The 17,377-nt window shown below is 39.0% G+C and overlaps 1 protein-coding gene across 1 annotated transcript; it reads right to left on the bottom strand.

Moving 5' to 3' along the window:
- Positions 1 to 280: 280 nt before the first annotated feature.
- On the bottom strand, positions 281 to 16,705 carry xkrx (XK related X-linked). The gene is made up of 3 exons (XM_083560381.1): positions 14,234 to 16,705; positions 3,757 to 4,025; positions 281 to 1,860 (listed from the first exon to the last, which is right to left on the bottom strand). Exons 1-3 carry the CDS (start codon positions 14,617 to 14,619, stop codon positions 1,082 to 1,084), a joined length of 1,434 nt encoding a protein of 477 aa, XP_083416507.1. The 5' UTR covers positions 14,620 to 16,705; the 3' UTR covers positions 281 to 1,081.
- Positions 16,706 to 17,377: the final 672 nt, after the last annotated feature.

The following is a 17,377-nucleotide window of genomic DNA, read 5'->3' as shown; positions in this document are numbered from 1 at the left end:
CAGAATACACTGAGCCATAATGATTAACCTTTAGTCATAAAGATGAATGATATTATAATCACCTTTATCTCATGCTATAATCTATAAATTATTCTTGTATTTTATATTAACACAACATAGGGAATCATGTTCCCTCCAGTCAAATGCCTTGAAAACCTCTCATTACTCAAAGCAAAAAAGCAAAAAAAAAAAAAAAAAAAATTACATTTTAATATTTTCACATTAACTATTGTGTCAATTAATATAAGAAACACATTTTTGTAAATAAAAGCCACTTAAATTAGACATTCAAAATATTTTATTATCATTATTATATTCAAGTTACAATCAGCAGAGGCACAAAATTCAGGCACAAAACAAGCCAAAACAACAAAACATCCTCACAACGTTAACTCGATAGTTTTTTTTTTTTCGCCACTTAAACACGCCTTTGTGGTCTTACTTTTGCAGGAAACCTACAGCTAATTAAAACTGAGGTATATGCTCGTGCCCAAAGTGTTTTCCCGTAAGTTATTGAGGAAGGGAATAATTTTTCACTTATCTCTGCGATATGCTTCATAAGTTTCAAAGTGCACTTGAGGGGAATGAATGGCTGGCTTGTGTTTTTAAATAAAGCAGGGGATGCCCCCAAATGATCACATATACTCCATTCTTGAAACAGACATCTGGCCTTTTTCCAACATACCTGGGCTAAGCATTGACATTTCAGCCCTTTTCTTTGGCTGTCTTTGTGAATCATTTCATTCTTTGCAACATTCTTTGGTATTTAGCAGCCAAAAAAAACCCAGCTCACTACAATCTCATCCCCTGCTAATGCGCACCACAGTAGTGAAAGTCTAAAATTACAGCAGTGAAGCTTTATTTTTTTTTTTGTTCAAGGCCATTTCAAGGCAAATCAAAATAGTCATGCAGAGGATACTCTTGGAATCACATAAGATTTATTCTTTACATGAACTGCAGCAATCTCTGTATAGCTCCCACTGCCCTTATCAAGGCTCACATGATGTTCCTGATCATGGATTCGTGCAAATATGCAAGGCCTGGGAGGGGCAAATCTGATCAAATAAATTACAGGGGAAGGTCAAGCTGCCTCCATGTCCTCCAATATATCCGTTTCCCGTGCCCCCAGCAGAGTTGAAGGGTCTGGGATTGGTGGGACCTGTGGAACCAGTGTGTGCTCTTTTCTCCAGCAGCAAGCACATTGCAGGCAGTCTTCTACGTTGTGCTTGAACAGTTTGCGTGCCGGGTGGCAAAACTGGTAGAATAGCAACATGAAGAGCACAGCGAGGCCATAGCACACGATCAGTTGCACAGCTAGCAACGGTGCACATATATACTCGTAGAAGTCCGATTTGAAGAAGTACCAGGCAACAATAAGTCCCACGTTTTCAAAGAAGCGCAGTGTATAGTATAAAGCCAGGCGACTCCAGCGAGGCTGTTTCTCTATCAGTTCCTGCTCCGCCAGGTTCAACTGCACAGCTGACCAGCAGAATATGTTGATGCAGGCATAGAGCAGCGTAACCAGGAACAGCACTATACACGTGCCCAGCTTACTAAGGTTCTTATCAACGTTTTCAGGCAGTGAGGCTTTCCGTGCCCAGAATTCCACCCACGGCTGGAAAAAGAAAATGAGCAGGTTTCCCAGTCCCACGAGAATCACCCAGTAGGTTAGAGCTGTGCTGAAGAGTACCAGTGTGGTGACACGAGTGGCGATCTCCAAACCACGCCACAGCACCATGCACAAATATGTACCAACTTTCATGTTCACTTTGTATTCGTCATAACGGATCTGGATCGCCAACACACTGCACACCAGTGCTCCGTATGTGATTGATATCAGGGAGATGATCATTAAGGTAACTGAAAAAAACAGAAGCAATTTAGTGCAAAATATATGAATATTCATTTTGTTTCTATACATATTAGCATTTGCAAAACTATTTCCAGTCTATCCTTACTTTATTCTTACTGCAAACCTTTAAGCCATTTGTTTTGCCATGGGAAAACAAATGAATAGCATCAATAAAATAATACAATAAGAATCATAGCTGAATTCAATTATTTATTTTACTATTTCATGATAATGCCATAAAGTAAATCTCTAAATATCAAAACCAATCAAATAAAAAGAGATAGATCATAATCAAAATGTCTTTTTTGGACAATCTGTTAAATACGTTTTATATTTACATGATTATAATAATTACACACACACACACACACACACACACACACACACACACACACACACACACACACACACACACACAGACACAGACACACAGTATACATAGTACGTGTGTAACGGTACATGTATTCATACCGAAATCTTTCAGTACAGAGCTTTTGGTTCGGTACACACGTGGACTGATTGCAATCATTTTTTGTGCAGAACATAGTTCCCTTAGGTTCGTATTAAGTGGCGGACAGCAAGTTTGTTTAGTCGCCACCTCGCACTTGGTGTGCATTTTTAAAATCTCCTTTTAAGAGAAATTCCTGACAATTCCACATATTGAGGAAGTGAATGAATCAAGTTGATCATTATCTTAGATCATATCGCGTCCTACATGCGCTGTCCCTCTAAAAAACTTATTTCTAATCCTGTCCTCATCACTCCCAATGGAAATCTTAACATCTTCAGCTCTGCTACCTCCAGCTCCACATCCTGTCTTTTAGTCGATGCCACTGTCTCTAAACCATACAACATAGCAGGTCTCACCACAGTCCTATAAACTTTCCCTTACACTCTTGCAGATACCCTTCTATCACAAATCACTCCTGCTATCACTTTTCTCCACCCTGCCTGCACTCTTTTCTTCACTTCTCTAACACACGCTCCATTATTTGCATTTAAGTCCCCAGGTACCTGAACTCCTCCACCTTCTCCACCTCTTCTCCCTACAACCGCACCACTCCACTGCTCTCTGTCTTATTTACACACATGTACTCTGTCTTACTCCTCCTGACTTTCATTCCCCTTCTCTCCAGCGCATATCTCCACCTCTCCAGGCTCTTCTCAACCTGCTCCCTACTCTCACCACAAATCACAATATCATCTGCAAACATCATAGTCCATGGAGACTCCTGTCTGACCTTGTCCATCAATCTGTCCATCACCACTGCAAACATGATTGGGCTTAGAGCTGATCCTTGATGCAATCCAACCTCCACCTGAACCAGTCTGTCGTTCCTACTGCACACTTTACTGCTGTTACACTGTCCTCATACATGTCCTGCACCACCCTCAAATACTTCTCTGACACACCTTACTTCCTCATACAATACCACAACTCCTCTCTCGGCACCCTGTCATACGCTTTCTCTAAATCCACAAACACAAAATGCAAATCCTTCTGACCTTCTCTATACTTCTCCATCAACATCCTCAAAGCAAATAATGCATCTGTGCTGCTCTTCCTTGGCATGAAACCATACTGTTGCTCACAGATGGTCACCTCTCCTCTCAGCCTGGCTTCCACTACTCTTTCCCATAACTTAATGGTGTGACTGATCAACTTAATTCCCCTGTAGTTACTGCAGGTCTGCATGTTTCCCTTTTTTCTTTTTATATTTATTTATTTATTTATTTATTTATGTGTATATATATATATATATATATATATATATATATATATATATATATATATATATATATATATATATATATACACACATACATACATATACACACACACACACACACACACACACACACACAAAATATATACACATATAAAATATATAAAAATAACTTGCCTCTAGCAGGCAGGAGGATGTATTTCTCCTGAATGGCAGCGTACAGCTGGAGAGTAAGCTGAGGTGTGGAACCAAGGAAAGCCTGGATGACGGCTGTGCGTTTGAAGGCATCACGGTGGACGGCCAGCTTGCGCTCCGAATGACCAATCTCCCATTCCATTGGAGAGCCGACGGCTTTCCCGTTTTTTAGTTTCATCTTCCTCGTGATGGTGACATACGGCTCCTCTTGCCTGCCTGCCTTAAAGTAAACTACCAAAGCTTCTACACACCTGGAAAGTAGAAACAGAGAAGGTCTGATCAAGTGTGCAACTTGTAGTTAAAAAAAAATATGAAAACCTATAGGGGTAACATGGTGCTACATTTACACATGCACCAATTTTAATCAACAGTAGGTGTTCCCACTGGTTGCCACAGTAACATATATGGAAGGGTGGAAAAAACTAACATTAGATTTTTGACCACAAATCCAGAGAAAGGCCATGAGCTCTAATTTCTTCACTTTTATTGGTTGTCACTGTATGAAGTCACTTTATATTTGCTAAAAGAAATTTGTCCCGTTGCTGGACACACCCACGTTTTATCACTAGTGGTTGTTGTCGCTAATCTCATTTAAAATCTCATCCAAAATTAAAAAGTCTCTATTTGCTTTTACGCTGCGCCACTGCATCGGTGAATGTATCTTTAGAACGTTTCTGACAAAGGATAAAAAATAATAGATTTTTTTAAAAAGTGATAAGAGTCTTGTGAAATCACAAGTAATATCAGGATGCAGGTAATTAATTAAGATTCTCATAACAGAAGAAAGTGTGCCTAGTCACCATGCTAGTATTTATCTATTTAGAATCAAATGAAACCTATTATCAAGAAGTGTTTCCTAGTTTGAACACTAGATGTTGCTATGACATAAAAACTAATGCAACTCATCCAGGCTCCCTGCTCTCACTACGCCAAACACCAAGTGTTCATTTGACACTTTTGGCTTTTAGCTGGAGACTTAAAGGAAAAAAGAAGAAAAAAAATAGAAAATGCAGAAAAATGTATGACAATATACATATTTTATTCCTTGACTTGTGTTTAATCCATCAGGAGTCAGTTGCTACAAGTGCCAGGAATCAATTGCCTGGAAAAGTGAAGATATACAAACTGCCTTTTACTCAGCTGTGTAAGCTGAGAACTAATACCACAGACAAGGCTCGACGCTTTCTGGCTCCACAGACTTCTAATGAAATCTCTAATGAGCAAGAGCAGACACCAGAGTCCGATACCAAAATCTTCCCAAGACTTTAGCTTTACTTTGCATTAGTTCTTCATTCTGAACATCCTCTGCTCTTATTTAAAAAAGCAACTGCTTATGACACGGTGAGAGAAATCTGCAAAATCTTTACATGCACAATATTTGTCAATCAAGAACATCTCAGTCCTGCTGGAAGAACAGACCATCCCAGTGTCGGTGTCACTGTGCAGCTGCTCCATCAGACTAAACACATTTAAACATTCAGCTGACTTTTTAATGCTCAAACCACACAATTTTATATAGCAGTGATATTCATTTCTAATATTTACTTCAAAAAGATTGCTTTTGTTTGTACTATAAAATGATGAAATGAAATTACACAAACTACTAAAACATTCTACTGATCTCAAGATTACTGTACATGCTTAAAAAAAACAAGTCCAGTCATACACAGGCCTCTTATCTCACAAAAATAAACTCCACTCTCGGATGATAACTTGTTTTAGAGGAGCAAACAGTTTGAATGCAATGGTCCATAACCGATAAAACTAAATTCCCTTGCAAAGTTTAAAAATAGGCATGACAAAAATCCCGACCCGATTCACTAAAGTAGTTTTCACAAACCGTAAAATGAAGAAAACGAAAGAAGAGGCACAAGCAGCCTTTTGCACTGTTTACAGATACCATAGATCTGGAACATTCATTCACATGCTGTCTGGAACTTCATCAAAAATGCTGAACACATTTTCACAGCAGACAAAAACCCAACACCAGTACACAAACCATGTTCCTGAGAAAAAGTAGAGCTACAGTCAGTAAAATATCACTCCAGTAAAAGTGCTCCCTTTAAACTTTAATTTGAGTGAAAGTATAAAAGTATTTGCCTTCAAATGTACTAAAGTATCCAAAGTACTGATTTATTATGGCTAAAATGTTCCGATTATCATTTTTGTCACAAGACTTACCGTAGACTTATTTACCGTATTTTCCGGACTATAAGCCGCTACTATTTTCCCACGTTTCAAACCCCGCGGCTTAAACAACGAAGTGGCTAATTAATGGATTTTTCCTGGGTTTTTCCCGGTTTCACAAACTTCATGCCAAAAAACTGAGCACCAAAACATTAGACCAATGAAATAGCTGAACGGGTTAAGGTGAACCAATGAAACTCTTTATATTAAATCAGATGCGCTCCCACTGAATCGGGCCGCACCACATCATAAATATGGATGAGGTTCCTCTGACGTTTGACCTGCCGCTCACTCGGACTGTCTACAGGAAATATGCATCGTCACACTGAAAACAACCGGGCATAAAAAAAACGCACTTCACCTGTGTTCTGAGCTGCATGGCATCGGGAGAAAAGCTTCACCGATGGTGATTTATAAACGTACGACGATGCCAAAAGATAAACTCTCAAGATAAATAGTTGTAAAAAGGAAGGAGGAAGACAGTGAACAATGACTTTCTTGGTCGGCTACTGTTTAGATACAAGCCGTTGTAACGCGTTGAGTCTGGGTCATGGGATAACTCACTAACTCCAGTTGCAACAGAAATCATAAGCACAGACAGGTTTCCAAAACTCGTGCTTTTTTTTTATTTTTCTTGGCAACAGCGTTACGGGTTAGTCAAAGAAACTTAGAAATGAGCATCAGAAAATAATAAAAAAACATATTCCTCGGTCTTGCACACATGCAGTAATACCGGGAAAATGCGGCGGCAGGCAATTCCCAAAATGCCGCTCTGCTCTTAAAGAAGCCACAACATATTTCACCCGTTACACCGTGTAACAGACACTGTCTTTCGTTAAAGCCTGTGTAAAGTTCATTAGTTTCAATGTAGACACCTGCGGTTTATAGACAGGTGCAGCTTATTTATGTTCAAAATAAAAATCTTTGTCAAATTCAGTGGGTGCGGCTTATATTTGGGTGCGCTTAATAGTCCGGAAATTACGGTAATAAAATCAGTTTATGTAAAAAAAGACTCTAAATGTTACTCTTAGCACACCAATCTATTAATAGAATGATATGAACGAGTTAAACACTGATATCCCTTAAATTTTTCATAAACCTAAACCTTCTTTTAAACTATTATTAAATCTTGTAAACAAGGTCTCGGGTGTTGTGGCGAGTTAGACTCAGGAATGCATTTGACTAAATGCTAACACTTCAGTAAATTGCAGATAAGTGAAAATGCTACTCAAGTACAGTATAGAACTACATCTACTTTGGTACTGTCCACCACTCACCAACACGAATATCGAGAGAAAATGTATATTTCAGACTCCGGACCTTCAAAGAGTAACTGATGGTTTTGGCTCAGAGCTTAAGACTACATGAGCAATGTTCATTCCTCAAAGATGATCATAAATCCTCAAAAGATAGCAGGCATAATGCTACAATACAAACCAAATTATATGAAAGAATCTTGATTATCTACAGAAACACAATTATTTAGAGACTCCGAGCATAACCTCAGAGTTCAAGAGTTTCCAAGAGTAGGGGTTCCCTCATTGTGTGCCTGCAACAATACAAATCTCTCTCCTTAAAAGGTTTGATGTGCAGGAGAATAGAAGACTGAATTACGTACATGATTTAGGCATAGTTCTCATACATCAGTTCTCTCTGTCAGAAGATGATATTTGTTTATAATGATAATGGGTACTGTAATGTAGATTTAGACACTTGCATTGTGTCTGTTAAACGTATAAATATTAGTGTTCACAACATGGTTATAGGGTTTTACTGAATAAAAAAACCCAATTTATATTGAATTAAATTGTCGATTCTGCAGTTCAGTGGTCACACCCGTGATGCGTCATGTGGACCGACAACACATCTTTAAATATCCCGAAGGTATAAACCTAAGAAAGAAGTTGGTGTTGATGGATTTATTCCCAGGTCGTCTTCAAGTCAGTGCTTTTCATACTGGCTGCTTTGAATGCAACTAGATGGTGGAGTTGCTGTTTGCATAATTTGTTTGTCTCTCGCGTATGCTGCCTGACCTGCCTTTAATTGTACAACCTTGAATAATAAAAGTATCCTTTGTCAGCCGTAGATGGGAGAGGCACTGGAACAGGTGCAACAGTGACTGATAGCAGAGAAGTCCTGGCTAAATGACATGAGCGAATAACTACGTGTTTAAAGAAGGTGCAGCCGCCATCTTTAAGTTTATGTTCATGGCATTTAGCATACGCGCTTTACCAGAGCGATGTACAAACGTGCTTTGAAGTCTCAGTCAATGAACAGATCAACACTGGTTCACTAGCTTGCAGACTTTAGATACCATCAGCCTAAAACTAGGCTGAATTACAGCACAGTTTTTTAAATATACAAATACAGAAAACAAAACAGGGAAGCAGCTCTGGTTTAAGTGTTTTAGGAAGAGGTAGGTCTTCACCAATCATTGGAAGTCTTTACCCATAAGCTACTTTTTTAAGAACTAGTAAAGAAAGATATCCAGCTCTACAACACCTATTATAACTATAGGTGCAATTTCATTTATATTTACAGTCATCCAGGAGTTGTATTTAGAGAAGTCTTAGCTACTTTAATGACCCAAGATGAAGGCGTAGGGATAGGAGTGGCTGTAATTCAGAGTTTAATAGTGCAAGACTTAACAGGCAGGGGATTGTGTTATGGCTGCTCTAAACCACCTATAAAATACAACAAAAATTAAGATTCAATCAAATGACGCTCTCCTGTTGTTTGCACAGCTGCAGTACGTGTTGCTACGGGTTCTTAGGTGTCAGACAAGATCTACATGAGTAACTTAATTATATAAAAGAATTTGAAAGCCTTCAAAATTCAATTACAGTTAAAATGGAGTATTTTGCCACTTGTTGGCACATAAACTGATACTGATTAGTACATGAGTGAAAATGATTCAGAAGTGCTTTAAGTACCAATTGACTTGATTGATCACAATTTTTTTTTTAAAAAAGCTTTAACATAAACATGAGACTCTTCGTTTCTGGCACTGAGACTGATTATTTCATTCCTGCTTATGTAAACACAGGTCTGGTTAATGGACCCCACACAAGTGTACACCCAAATGTTACATGCAACATGAAGGAAGACACTTCTAAATCTATAAATTTGTCCTAATGCATCAACCTTTTTTTTTTTTTTTTTAACAGCTGGCTAAACATTCTCACCAAACTTTATACATATTATTATACTCGGTGTGATTACTGTAGCTGCTAGTCATAGCGATTATCAGCCTGATGAGTCATCATAAATCTCATTTCATAAATCTCCTTTCAGTGGAAATTAAAAAAAACATTGCAGTGTGTGGACAAAGTGCAGGGTGTGAACAAAACTGGAAGAACAGCATATCAAATCCAATTCTGAAGGAACCACAAGTGAAAAAAACATGCATGTATACCTTTGGTATTACACCAACACAACTGTGTCTTTAATGACTCATGCCTAAAGCTGAACATGGTCAGGATCCATGTGGCCAGTTCTTTTTGTTGCTCTGTTGGTCCAAACATATGTAACCGGATACAGGTGATGATGTAGCATTATGTCATCCAGATGCTGTTCTAGTACCAGTAATAATTACACTGTAAAACAGGATCTGTTTAGCAGCCTGGGAGAAGTCTGTCAGCACAAAGAAAATGTACGATTTGTAGCTAAAGTTTTGGATTAGTGAGTCATTTCTGATAATGGAGGCATTCAACATTTGCATGAAACCCCCCCCCCCCCCCCCACCCCCCACGCACACACACTTTTTTCCATTTCCCGCCCATGTTCACAAAGCTCCAGTACCATGACCTCCAGTGACGCAAAGAAAATTTCATCTAAAATTACTAAGTTTGTTAGTGTTACCGTCAAGAGACGTGCAGAATAGTAAGGAATGCTGGCGCTCTCAGTACAGAACAAGCAACTTCAAATAATTGTGTTACATTTCAGACAGCACATTTTTTCAGAGCTAGCTAACGCCTGTCTGTCGAAGCCTGTAACCGAGCTCCCAGATTTGCATCACCATTCAGCAGGGGCAGATTTATAGTCTTTGGAGCTTAATGACAACTAGATTTATCCTGAGTGACTTTATCGTTTTACCACATCAAGAGTACTCTCCTTGTTAGAGCAGTGAGTTATAGAGATCTGTATAAAGGCAGGCAGATGCTAACATTTAGCTTATCCCCAGTCGAGTGTACTGAATGGATGGTGTTAGCTGAATCAGTTAAAATGTGGTTTTGCTCTCATGATCTTTATATATAGCAAGGTTATATTAAATTTCAGCTGAAACTATTGCTATTAGCATTATATATATACATATGTATGCTTGTCAAAAGTTTGGAAATGCCTAGAATTGTACTGTTTTTGAGGCACGTGCATGTCCCTTTTTGTTCTGTGCATCAACTAGATAAAAGGCAAAGAGAACCAAAAATTGGACAGTGAATTAATGGGAAAATGGTCTGTGAACTGATGAATTAAAATTTTATAATTTTGTCTCTAAGAGAGGAGCTTTAGAAAGAGAACAGGAGAAAGGATGCTATTAAGACTGCCTCACAGCCACAATCAAACATGGAAGTGAAAGCTAATGGTTTGGGTTTGTTTGAGAGCAGGGAAGGTTGGAGAATTATTCTGGGTGAAAGAAAAACTGAACCATCATGGCTTCAATTTCATAGATCAATGCCATGCAATTCCAGCTGGACTGCAACTAACTGAAGCCAACTACACCATACAGCAAGAGAATGACCCGAAGCATATGTAAGCATATTTTAGAGAGACAGTTGTTTGGAGTGCTGAACATAATGGAATGGCCTGCCCAGTCAACACACATGAATCCTATTTTATTGCTCTGGGATGAAGTGGATCACAAGGTCAGAAAAAAATATTTAGGAGAGAGAGAAGTACGCACAAAGTTTTGCAAAAGGCATGAGCAAAGCATTTCAGCTGAATGTTTGAAGAAACAAACTAGAGTGTGAAAAGCTGTTATTGAGTACCAACATCCAAATCCAAGACTAGGGGTTTCCATTGAAAAGAAGATTTCTTTCCTTGTGCTGTGCGTCAGGTGCTAAAGCTGGCTTCAAAAAACAGAAGCATGAGTGCTGCCAGCATTGCTTTAGAGGTTGCAAAAGCGGAAGGTCGGCTTTTCAGTGCTCAGACCATACAAGTCAGTTTGCATGGCTGTCATCCCAGAAGAAAGCCTTTTCTACTTGTACTTTTTTCAACGGTGTCTGCACATTTTTTTTTTACTGCTATAGCGTTTTTATTTATTTGCTGTCCATATACTTCCATGTTTATCTGCACTTGTCAATTTGCACACTTGCTACTATTTGCACTTCTGGTAGATGCTGTACTGCATTTTGTTGCTGTGTATTTGTACTATGAAATGACAATAAAAGTTTATTTTGTCTAACTCCAGCAGCTCCATGATGTCATTATAGAGGAGTGGAAGAGGATCCCAGCAACAACCTGTGCAGCTCTGAATTTCATGGCCAGGATTGGACATAGTTTTGACATGTTCACTTAGGGTGTACTGACTTTTGTTGACAGTTATTCAGACAATAATAGCTGTATGTTAAGATATTCTCAGAGGACAGTAAATCTGTACTCTATACAAGCTGCACGTTGACTACTCTAAAAATATATAGAAGTTTAATTACTTTATAGTATTGTCGATTGAGAAGATCTATTAAAATGGTTGAACTGTGAGGGGTGTACTCACTTTTGTGAAATACCGTATGAAGTACAGTGCCCATGTCATTGCCACAGATGTGTGAAAAACAGAAGGCCTGCATACAGCGTTCTCAGGCAGCTCAAACCACAAATCACACTATTGTAATACAGAGCAAAGGCATGTTTCAATTTCTACAATTTACTAATCAACATTAACTTGCGTGTGTTGAAACTAATCCAAATGTTAGTTTCTGGGTGGCAGATACTTTCAGTTAACGTCAACTTTATGATGGTGAATTTGTGAAACTCATTCTGCACTAAAAGAAATTAGGAAGTTGTATTGATGCATGCAACTTAACTGCATCAGTCAATCTAATGATACTAAAAAAGATCTCCATTTAAGTGGGGGAAACTGAAATGTTTTTATCGTTTAAAAAAAACACAAAACAATCTTTATGTGTTTACTGAAAAGTTATTTTACATTTATAAATCACAACAGACAGGTTGTATAGTAATATAGATATTACTGTAGGAATACAGAATACCATTTCATATATTTTCTTTCTTTTAATCATATTGAACACTGGGTACATGTGAACATATTTGTTATGATATTAAAAAGTGAAAAGTGTTTTTCTCTATTCACAATCTAATATTTTCAGGGGTCGACTTAAAAAAAATAAAAAAAAACGACCTAAAACGATCAAAATAGGTATAAATTATGTCGATAATTAATTAAAGTGATGAAAAATAAATAAATATGTCACTTCATATGTATAAAGTAAGTTTACACTCATACACTTATTTATAAAAGCACTAAAAGTGCTTTTTTTTTTCAAGATTAGGTCTCTAACAGTTATGATTCCAGGTTAACACCCATGGTTATAAAGCGCCGACCTCTGAACTTTAGGTTGCCTGTAAGTGACCAGCATCAATAAAATAACTGAACACACTCACAGACACACACAGACCTCATTCTGTACTGGAGATCTTTTTTTTTCTAAACTGCTTTTCTGTACGATTAAAAACTTTAGCCAATGTTTTTACTATGTTCTATAACTCTTCTAGGTTATTGGAAGAAAGAAGTAAAAAAAGAAAGTAATCGACTATTGCAGCTTTAAATAACAGTTCAACTAAAAAATATAATTCATCCTGTTATGAATGTGCCGTCTAGTGCACTGGCCTAATGTGTTGTTTTTTTTTTTCTCTTTTTGTGGAATAGATCTAGTTTTACTCCTACCTCCTTAAATTGTCTAGTCAGTTGTGTTTAAACCACTAGCCAAGAACTTACCAGAAGAAAAATCACATGGCTATGTTCAGCAAATCTATCGTCATCTAGGAATTGTAGTCATAACATCCGCTTGTAATAACTAAGGAACTATGAAGCAATATTTCTACACTCAGACTTCACTGGAGTTCAATGTGCATTATATAGTCATATGCAATGTTTAAAAATGAAACTAACATGAAAGCTGGTACTGTAAAGAACAACACATACTGGACCAGTTTATCATTATACATATAGCCTACAATAGAGTAGAACGAGATAATGCAAATTTCAAGTGTGAGAGTGTGTTATCAGACTGTCCTCGTTTTAACCAAACTTGGACACAGTCGGAGCAGCACATGGCAATGAATTCTATTTAAGCCTGCCATGTGCGAGTGTGCGCATGCGCTAAACCAAGTCAGACAATCAGGTTTTTCAAAAGAGCACTGGGCTCGATTTAAAGGCTCAGGCAAATACTTGTATATATTAGGGCTTACAAGTATCTACAAGAACGCAAAGGCACCGCCTAATGCCCAAACCTTCCGTACCGCGCCATTCTGCTGAAATCAACACGCCTGTAGTTGTTACAGGAGCAGTTACACAACTGGCACTGCAGAGGGCGATAAAGAGGTCGAACATTTTAAGAACGTTTCTAGTGACAATACTGAATCATCAAAGTATGAAAGCTGGAGTCAGTCGTAATGTGCCTTGGGGAAAAAGCTCATCCAAACATTTCCAGAACAAAAGAGCAGATGGAGCCACGTGCATCAGCCCTGTTACTCAAATACTTCTACTTGTATAAGAATACACTTGGCCCAAGCCTCTGCCTAGGACAGAGGACATCTGCCTCTAAAAATACAGTCTGCGCTTGTTATAACCGTGACACAGTTTTTCGGTGCTCATCAGAAACCCCTGGCAGACCGCTGTCACGGACAGACTGCAGACTTCGCGTGAACTCCACCCGCAAAAGGCTTGTACAGACCACGTGAACGTTCGGGGTTCGTCGGCAGCTGGTACATGAATCATGTGACCAAATGGCACGTGCGCCTGTGTTCTCAGATAACCGCTATAGTATAACCACTAACCATCTACCACAACCACTATAATTTAACTGTTCTTATCATTTATACACGTTTTTGGGAGTTAACTCTAAGGTTTAATCGATCCCGCGTGACCCTGAAAAACTGTGGGCGGACCACAATCTATAGAAGTGATGCCAATGCACTTGATCTATTCTGTAACTTTAATTTTACTCTAAACTGAATTTGCCTGATAGTTCATTAAAATTAGAGATGAGAAAAGTTGGTCACGTGACTACATGCCGACGTCTGTGTCTGTTTCTACCTGATGATCGGTCCCATCTGGAGCAGGTGCATGAAAAGCACAAGAGGACGATCTCTCCCCAAATCCCGATGGACGAAGGTTAAGGTCAGCTGAGTTAGCACAGAAGGCACCAGGATAAATGTGATCGTCAAGCCCATCCATATGACGTCGTCGCTCGTGTGGTACATGCTGGAGAGCACCGAGGCGCAGATGAACTCGGCGCAGTAGAGGACAGTCGCCCACAGCACACTGAACGGGGGACGGATTTTGCTGTGATTGATCACCAGCACGACTTCGTTCTCGTTCGGGACCGCGTGCTGTGCGATCTCCGAGATGTCATCCTCCACCGCCTCGTCCATATTGTTCGTATAGCCAAGCTCGGGATGGTGCTCGTGTTTACTTTTCATTTCGATTTACAAAAAAAAACAATTACATTGGAATCTGGAAGTGAAAACAAAAACAGACCGCTGGGAAGGGTTGCTCAACCGCTCTTCGTGCTGATTGTAAAATGTATTTATTTTAATTTGGTTCACGTGGCTTTGATCGTAACTCCATATTCCAGCGTATTTGTATTACATAGTGTAACAGAGAAGTGTGCTGGGCTTTATTTCACCAGGAATCACGATCCTGTTCATGCTGCGAATAAAGAATTCCATTACCAAGTTTACAGGCTGAAGTTCTTGTTGATCGAGCAAAACACGACCTGAACAGCCTGGGGATATTTCCCGTTGGTGCCAGCGCGTCTCCTTCTCCTCACTGCACAGTGGTCCGGGGTCTTCACGCTCTCAAGGCGTTGTTCCAGTGAGACGCCCTTCGTTAAAACATTTCAAATCGAACCGCGTACTTTAGTAACGCACGCCAGGAAAACCACGCACATGAAACGACGCGCTAAACCCCCAAAACCCATTTCGTTCGTCTGCTGTTTATGATCAGCACAACCAGGTGCGCGTCTTCCTGACGGGCGTGTGCGCGCTAGAGCGCTGCGTGAACGCTCCTGCGGGTCCCTGCGCCCGCCGGTTAAAGCGCCAACGCAACGCCCCGAAGAGCCAGAGCTATGAGGACGAAATAAAAACATTGGACGTGACTGATGGCAGCATGTTGTTCGATCTATTTCTATTTACATAATGTAAAACACAATTATATCTAACACTTTTTCAGACTGGTAGCCATGTCATAAAAATACACTGCTCACTTCTAGCCACGTGGCTTGGTAGGTCAAAGGAACAAGAAATCACTTCAATTTGATTCCAAATATCACATAGAATCAAGTGGAAAGCTGTTCTATTCCACTCCTTCAACTGAATTCCATCATGTGCACATGTTTGTGCATCAAGACACCTTCTGACAAAGTCACATAGTGAGTGCATGTGATAAATACCTCATAAGGCCATCGTCGGTTTCTTCTCCTCAGTACAGTACACCATATGCAAGTACTTGTGCAACAGCTTGTGACTATGGCCAGACCTACACATGTCCGGTCCTCCCAAACTGTGTAATGACTCCTAACTTGTCCTGTCATCTTGTTGTTGCTCTAAATGCATTTTTTCCTACGACTGCTCTGTAATTTTGCTCAGTGGCAGGATTCACCTCTTATTTTTCTCTTTGTTTACCCCTCATATTTAGCAGCAGTCAGATTTCTGGATCACTTCCGGTCACTTAAAATGACATAAAGATAGTAAATCTTCAATATCTTGAATATTTTATTGTTCAGAATTCTGCACTATTTCTTGGTTGCTATTTCAATGTAAGCAAATTTGGGATAGTGATATATTTGTGATATTGGGATGTTAGCTGATGTTTGCAAAAGGTCAGATTTTTCCATGTCTAATCTCGTCTCAGCCAACACTTTGCGCAATTTAAAATGGATAATGAGATTTTGAACAAATTTATGGAGTCTATGCCAGCTCAAGTATACACATTCAGTAAATGAATGCAGTCAGAGAGATATTTGTTCTTAGGGCATTATTAGCGAACGTGACATCATTTAAGGACTTGTAGAGAAGAACTTGTATTTCATGTGATTTAATTATATAATATTATCTTGAGGTCTATTAGTGTAGCACTGCATCTTTTGTTGCCTTTGGTCTTCTCTTGTTACCACACACAATGGCCCAGTGGTGGTGTAATGGCCACTGCTCTGTGTCTGGGAGTGTCTGTTTTCGTAAAAGGTTTTGGTGCATAATAGTATACATTACTCTACTACATAGATTTCAAACCCTGCTTCTACAGTGCCCATGTTCCCTGAATTAATGTAACTATTTCAGCAAATCACATAACAGCTTTTCATTGAATGAATTCATTGTGCTAAAGAAAGGTAAACACTAAAGTGCAGGACAGGATGTACTCCAGGGCCAGGGTTGGAAAACTGCACTCTATTAAATTAAATTGTATAGTAAGCATGGCCACTGGACAAAAAACCTTAGTAGCGCTCTAAGGTCCTTTACTTTATCTGCTCCTGCATCACTATATCACAGCTGACCCTGCACTCTGACCCCAACATCTGTGAAAACTGTGAATGCAAAAAAAAGAGTTTCAATGTACTGTAAGATATATTTACATTTTCTATTACAGTGCAGTAGAATTAGAGTGTGATTCATTACCATCGCCTTAAAGATATACTAAAGTAAGTGCTTTTAAAAATCATAATAAATGATAAATTGAATTCTAACTGTCTTGGCGCTCATAAATTGAAATAGCAGGGCTTATTCTGTAGCAACTATTTTGGTTAGGATATACAAGTATGTGTGAACAGCGGTGCAATAGTTACTGATTTGCTTCTATTTTTGTCATGACCAGCTGCTACAGGATGATCCTAACCAACAGAAGAAGGAGCTCTGTTATAAGAGCTAATGCAGTGCTAATGCAGTTATGTTTTCTTTTTTTTTTTGGTTGTTTGCAACATTATATTCATGAGTGCATAGGGGAAAATGGATCTGCCCTCCTGTCATTCTGTAATTTCATCAGATTTGAAACTAAACCACCAGCAGCCATGTATTAATAACTCAGCATCCATAGCTGAGAGATTCTGTTGGATGCTTGCCTAATGGCTTTTTCCTTGTTAGAGTCAATTATTTTGAACTTAATGGCCCACTAACCTAAGATAATGGAGAACACAAAGCATAGTAACAACAGAATTGATTTTAGGGACCTCTGGTGGCCAGAAAT

The sequence above is a fragment of the Silurus aristotelis genome (genome assembly GCF_946808225.1).
Source record: "Silurus aristotelis genome assembly, chromosome: 14".
In the NCBI taxonomy this organism is placed as follows: Eukaryota; Metazoa; Chordata; class Actinopteri; order Siluriformes; family Siluridae; genus Silurus; species Silurus aristotelis.
The sequence above is the reverse complement of the archived record's forward strand: the minus strand, read 5'-3'. Positions and strand labels throughout refer to the sequence as shown.

What these genes read in the sequence shown, in the direction of transcription:
- xkrx (XM_083560381.1), bottom strand. Translation starts at nt 14,619, where the DNA reads ATGAAAAGTAAACACGAGCACCATCCCGAGCTTGGCTATACGAACAAT. An exon ending in CAGATGGGACCGATCATCAG is followed by an intron (nt 4,026 to 14,233) that starts GTAGAAACAGAC and finishes TCTACTTTCCAG; the next exon opens with GTGTGTAGAAGCTTTGGTAG. An exon ending in CATCCTCCTGCCTGCTAGAG is followed by an intron (nt 1,861 to 3,756) that starts GCAAGTTATTTT and finishes TGTTTTTTTCAG; the next exon opens with TTACCTTAATGATCATCTCC.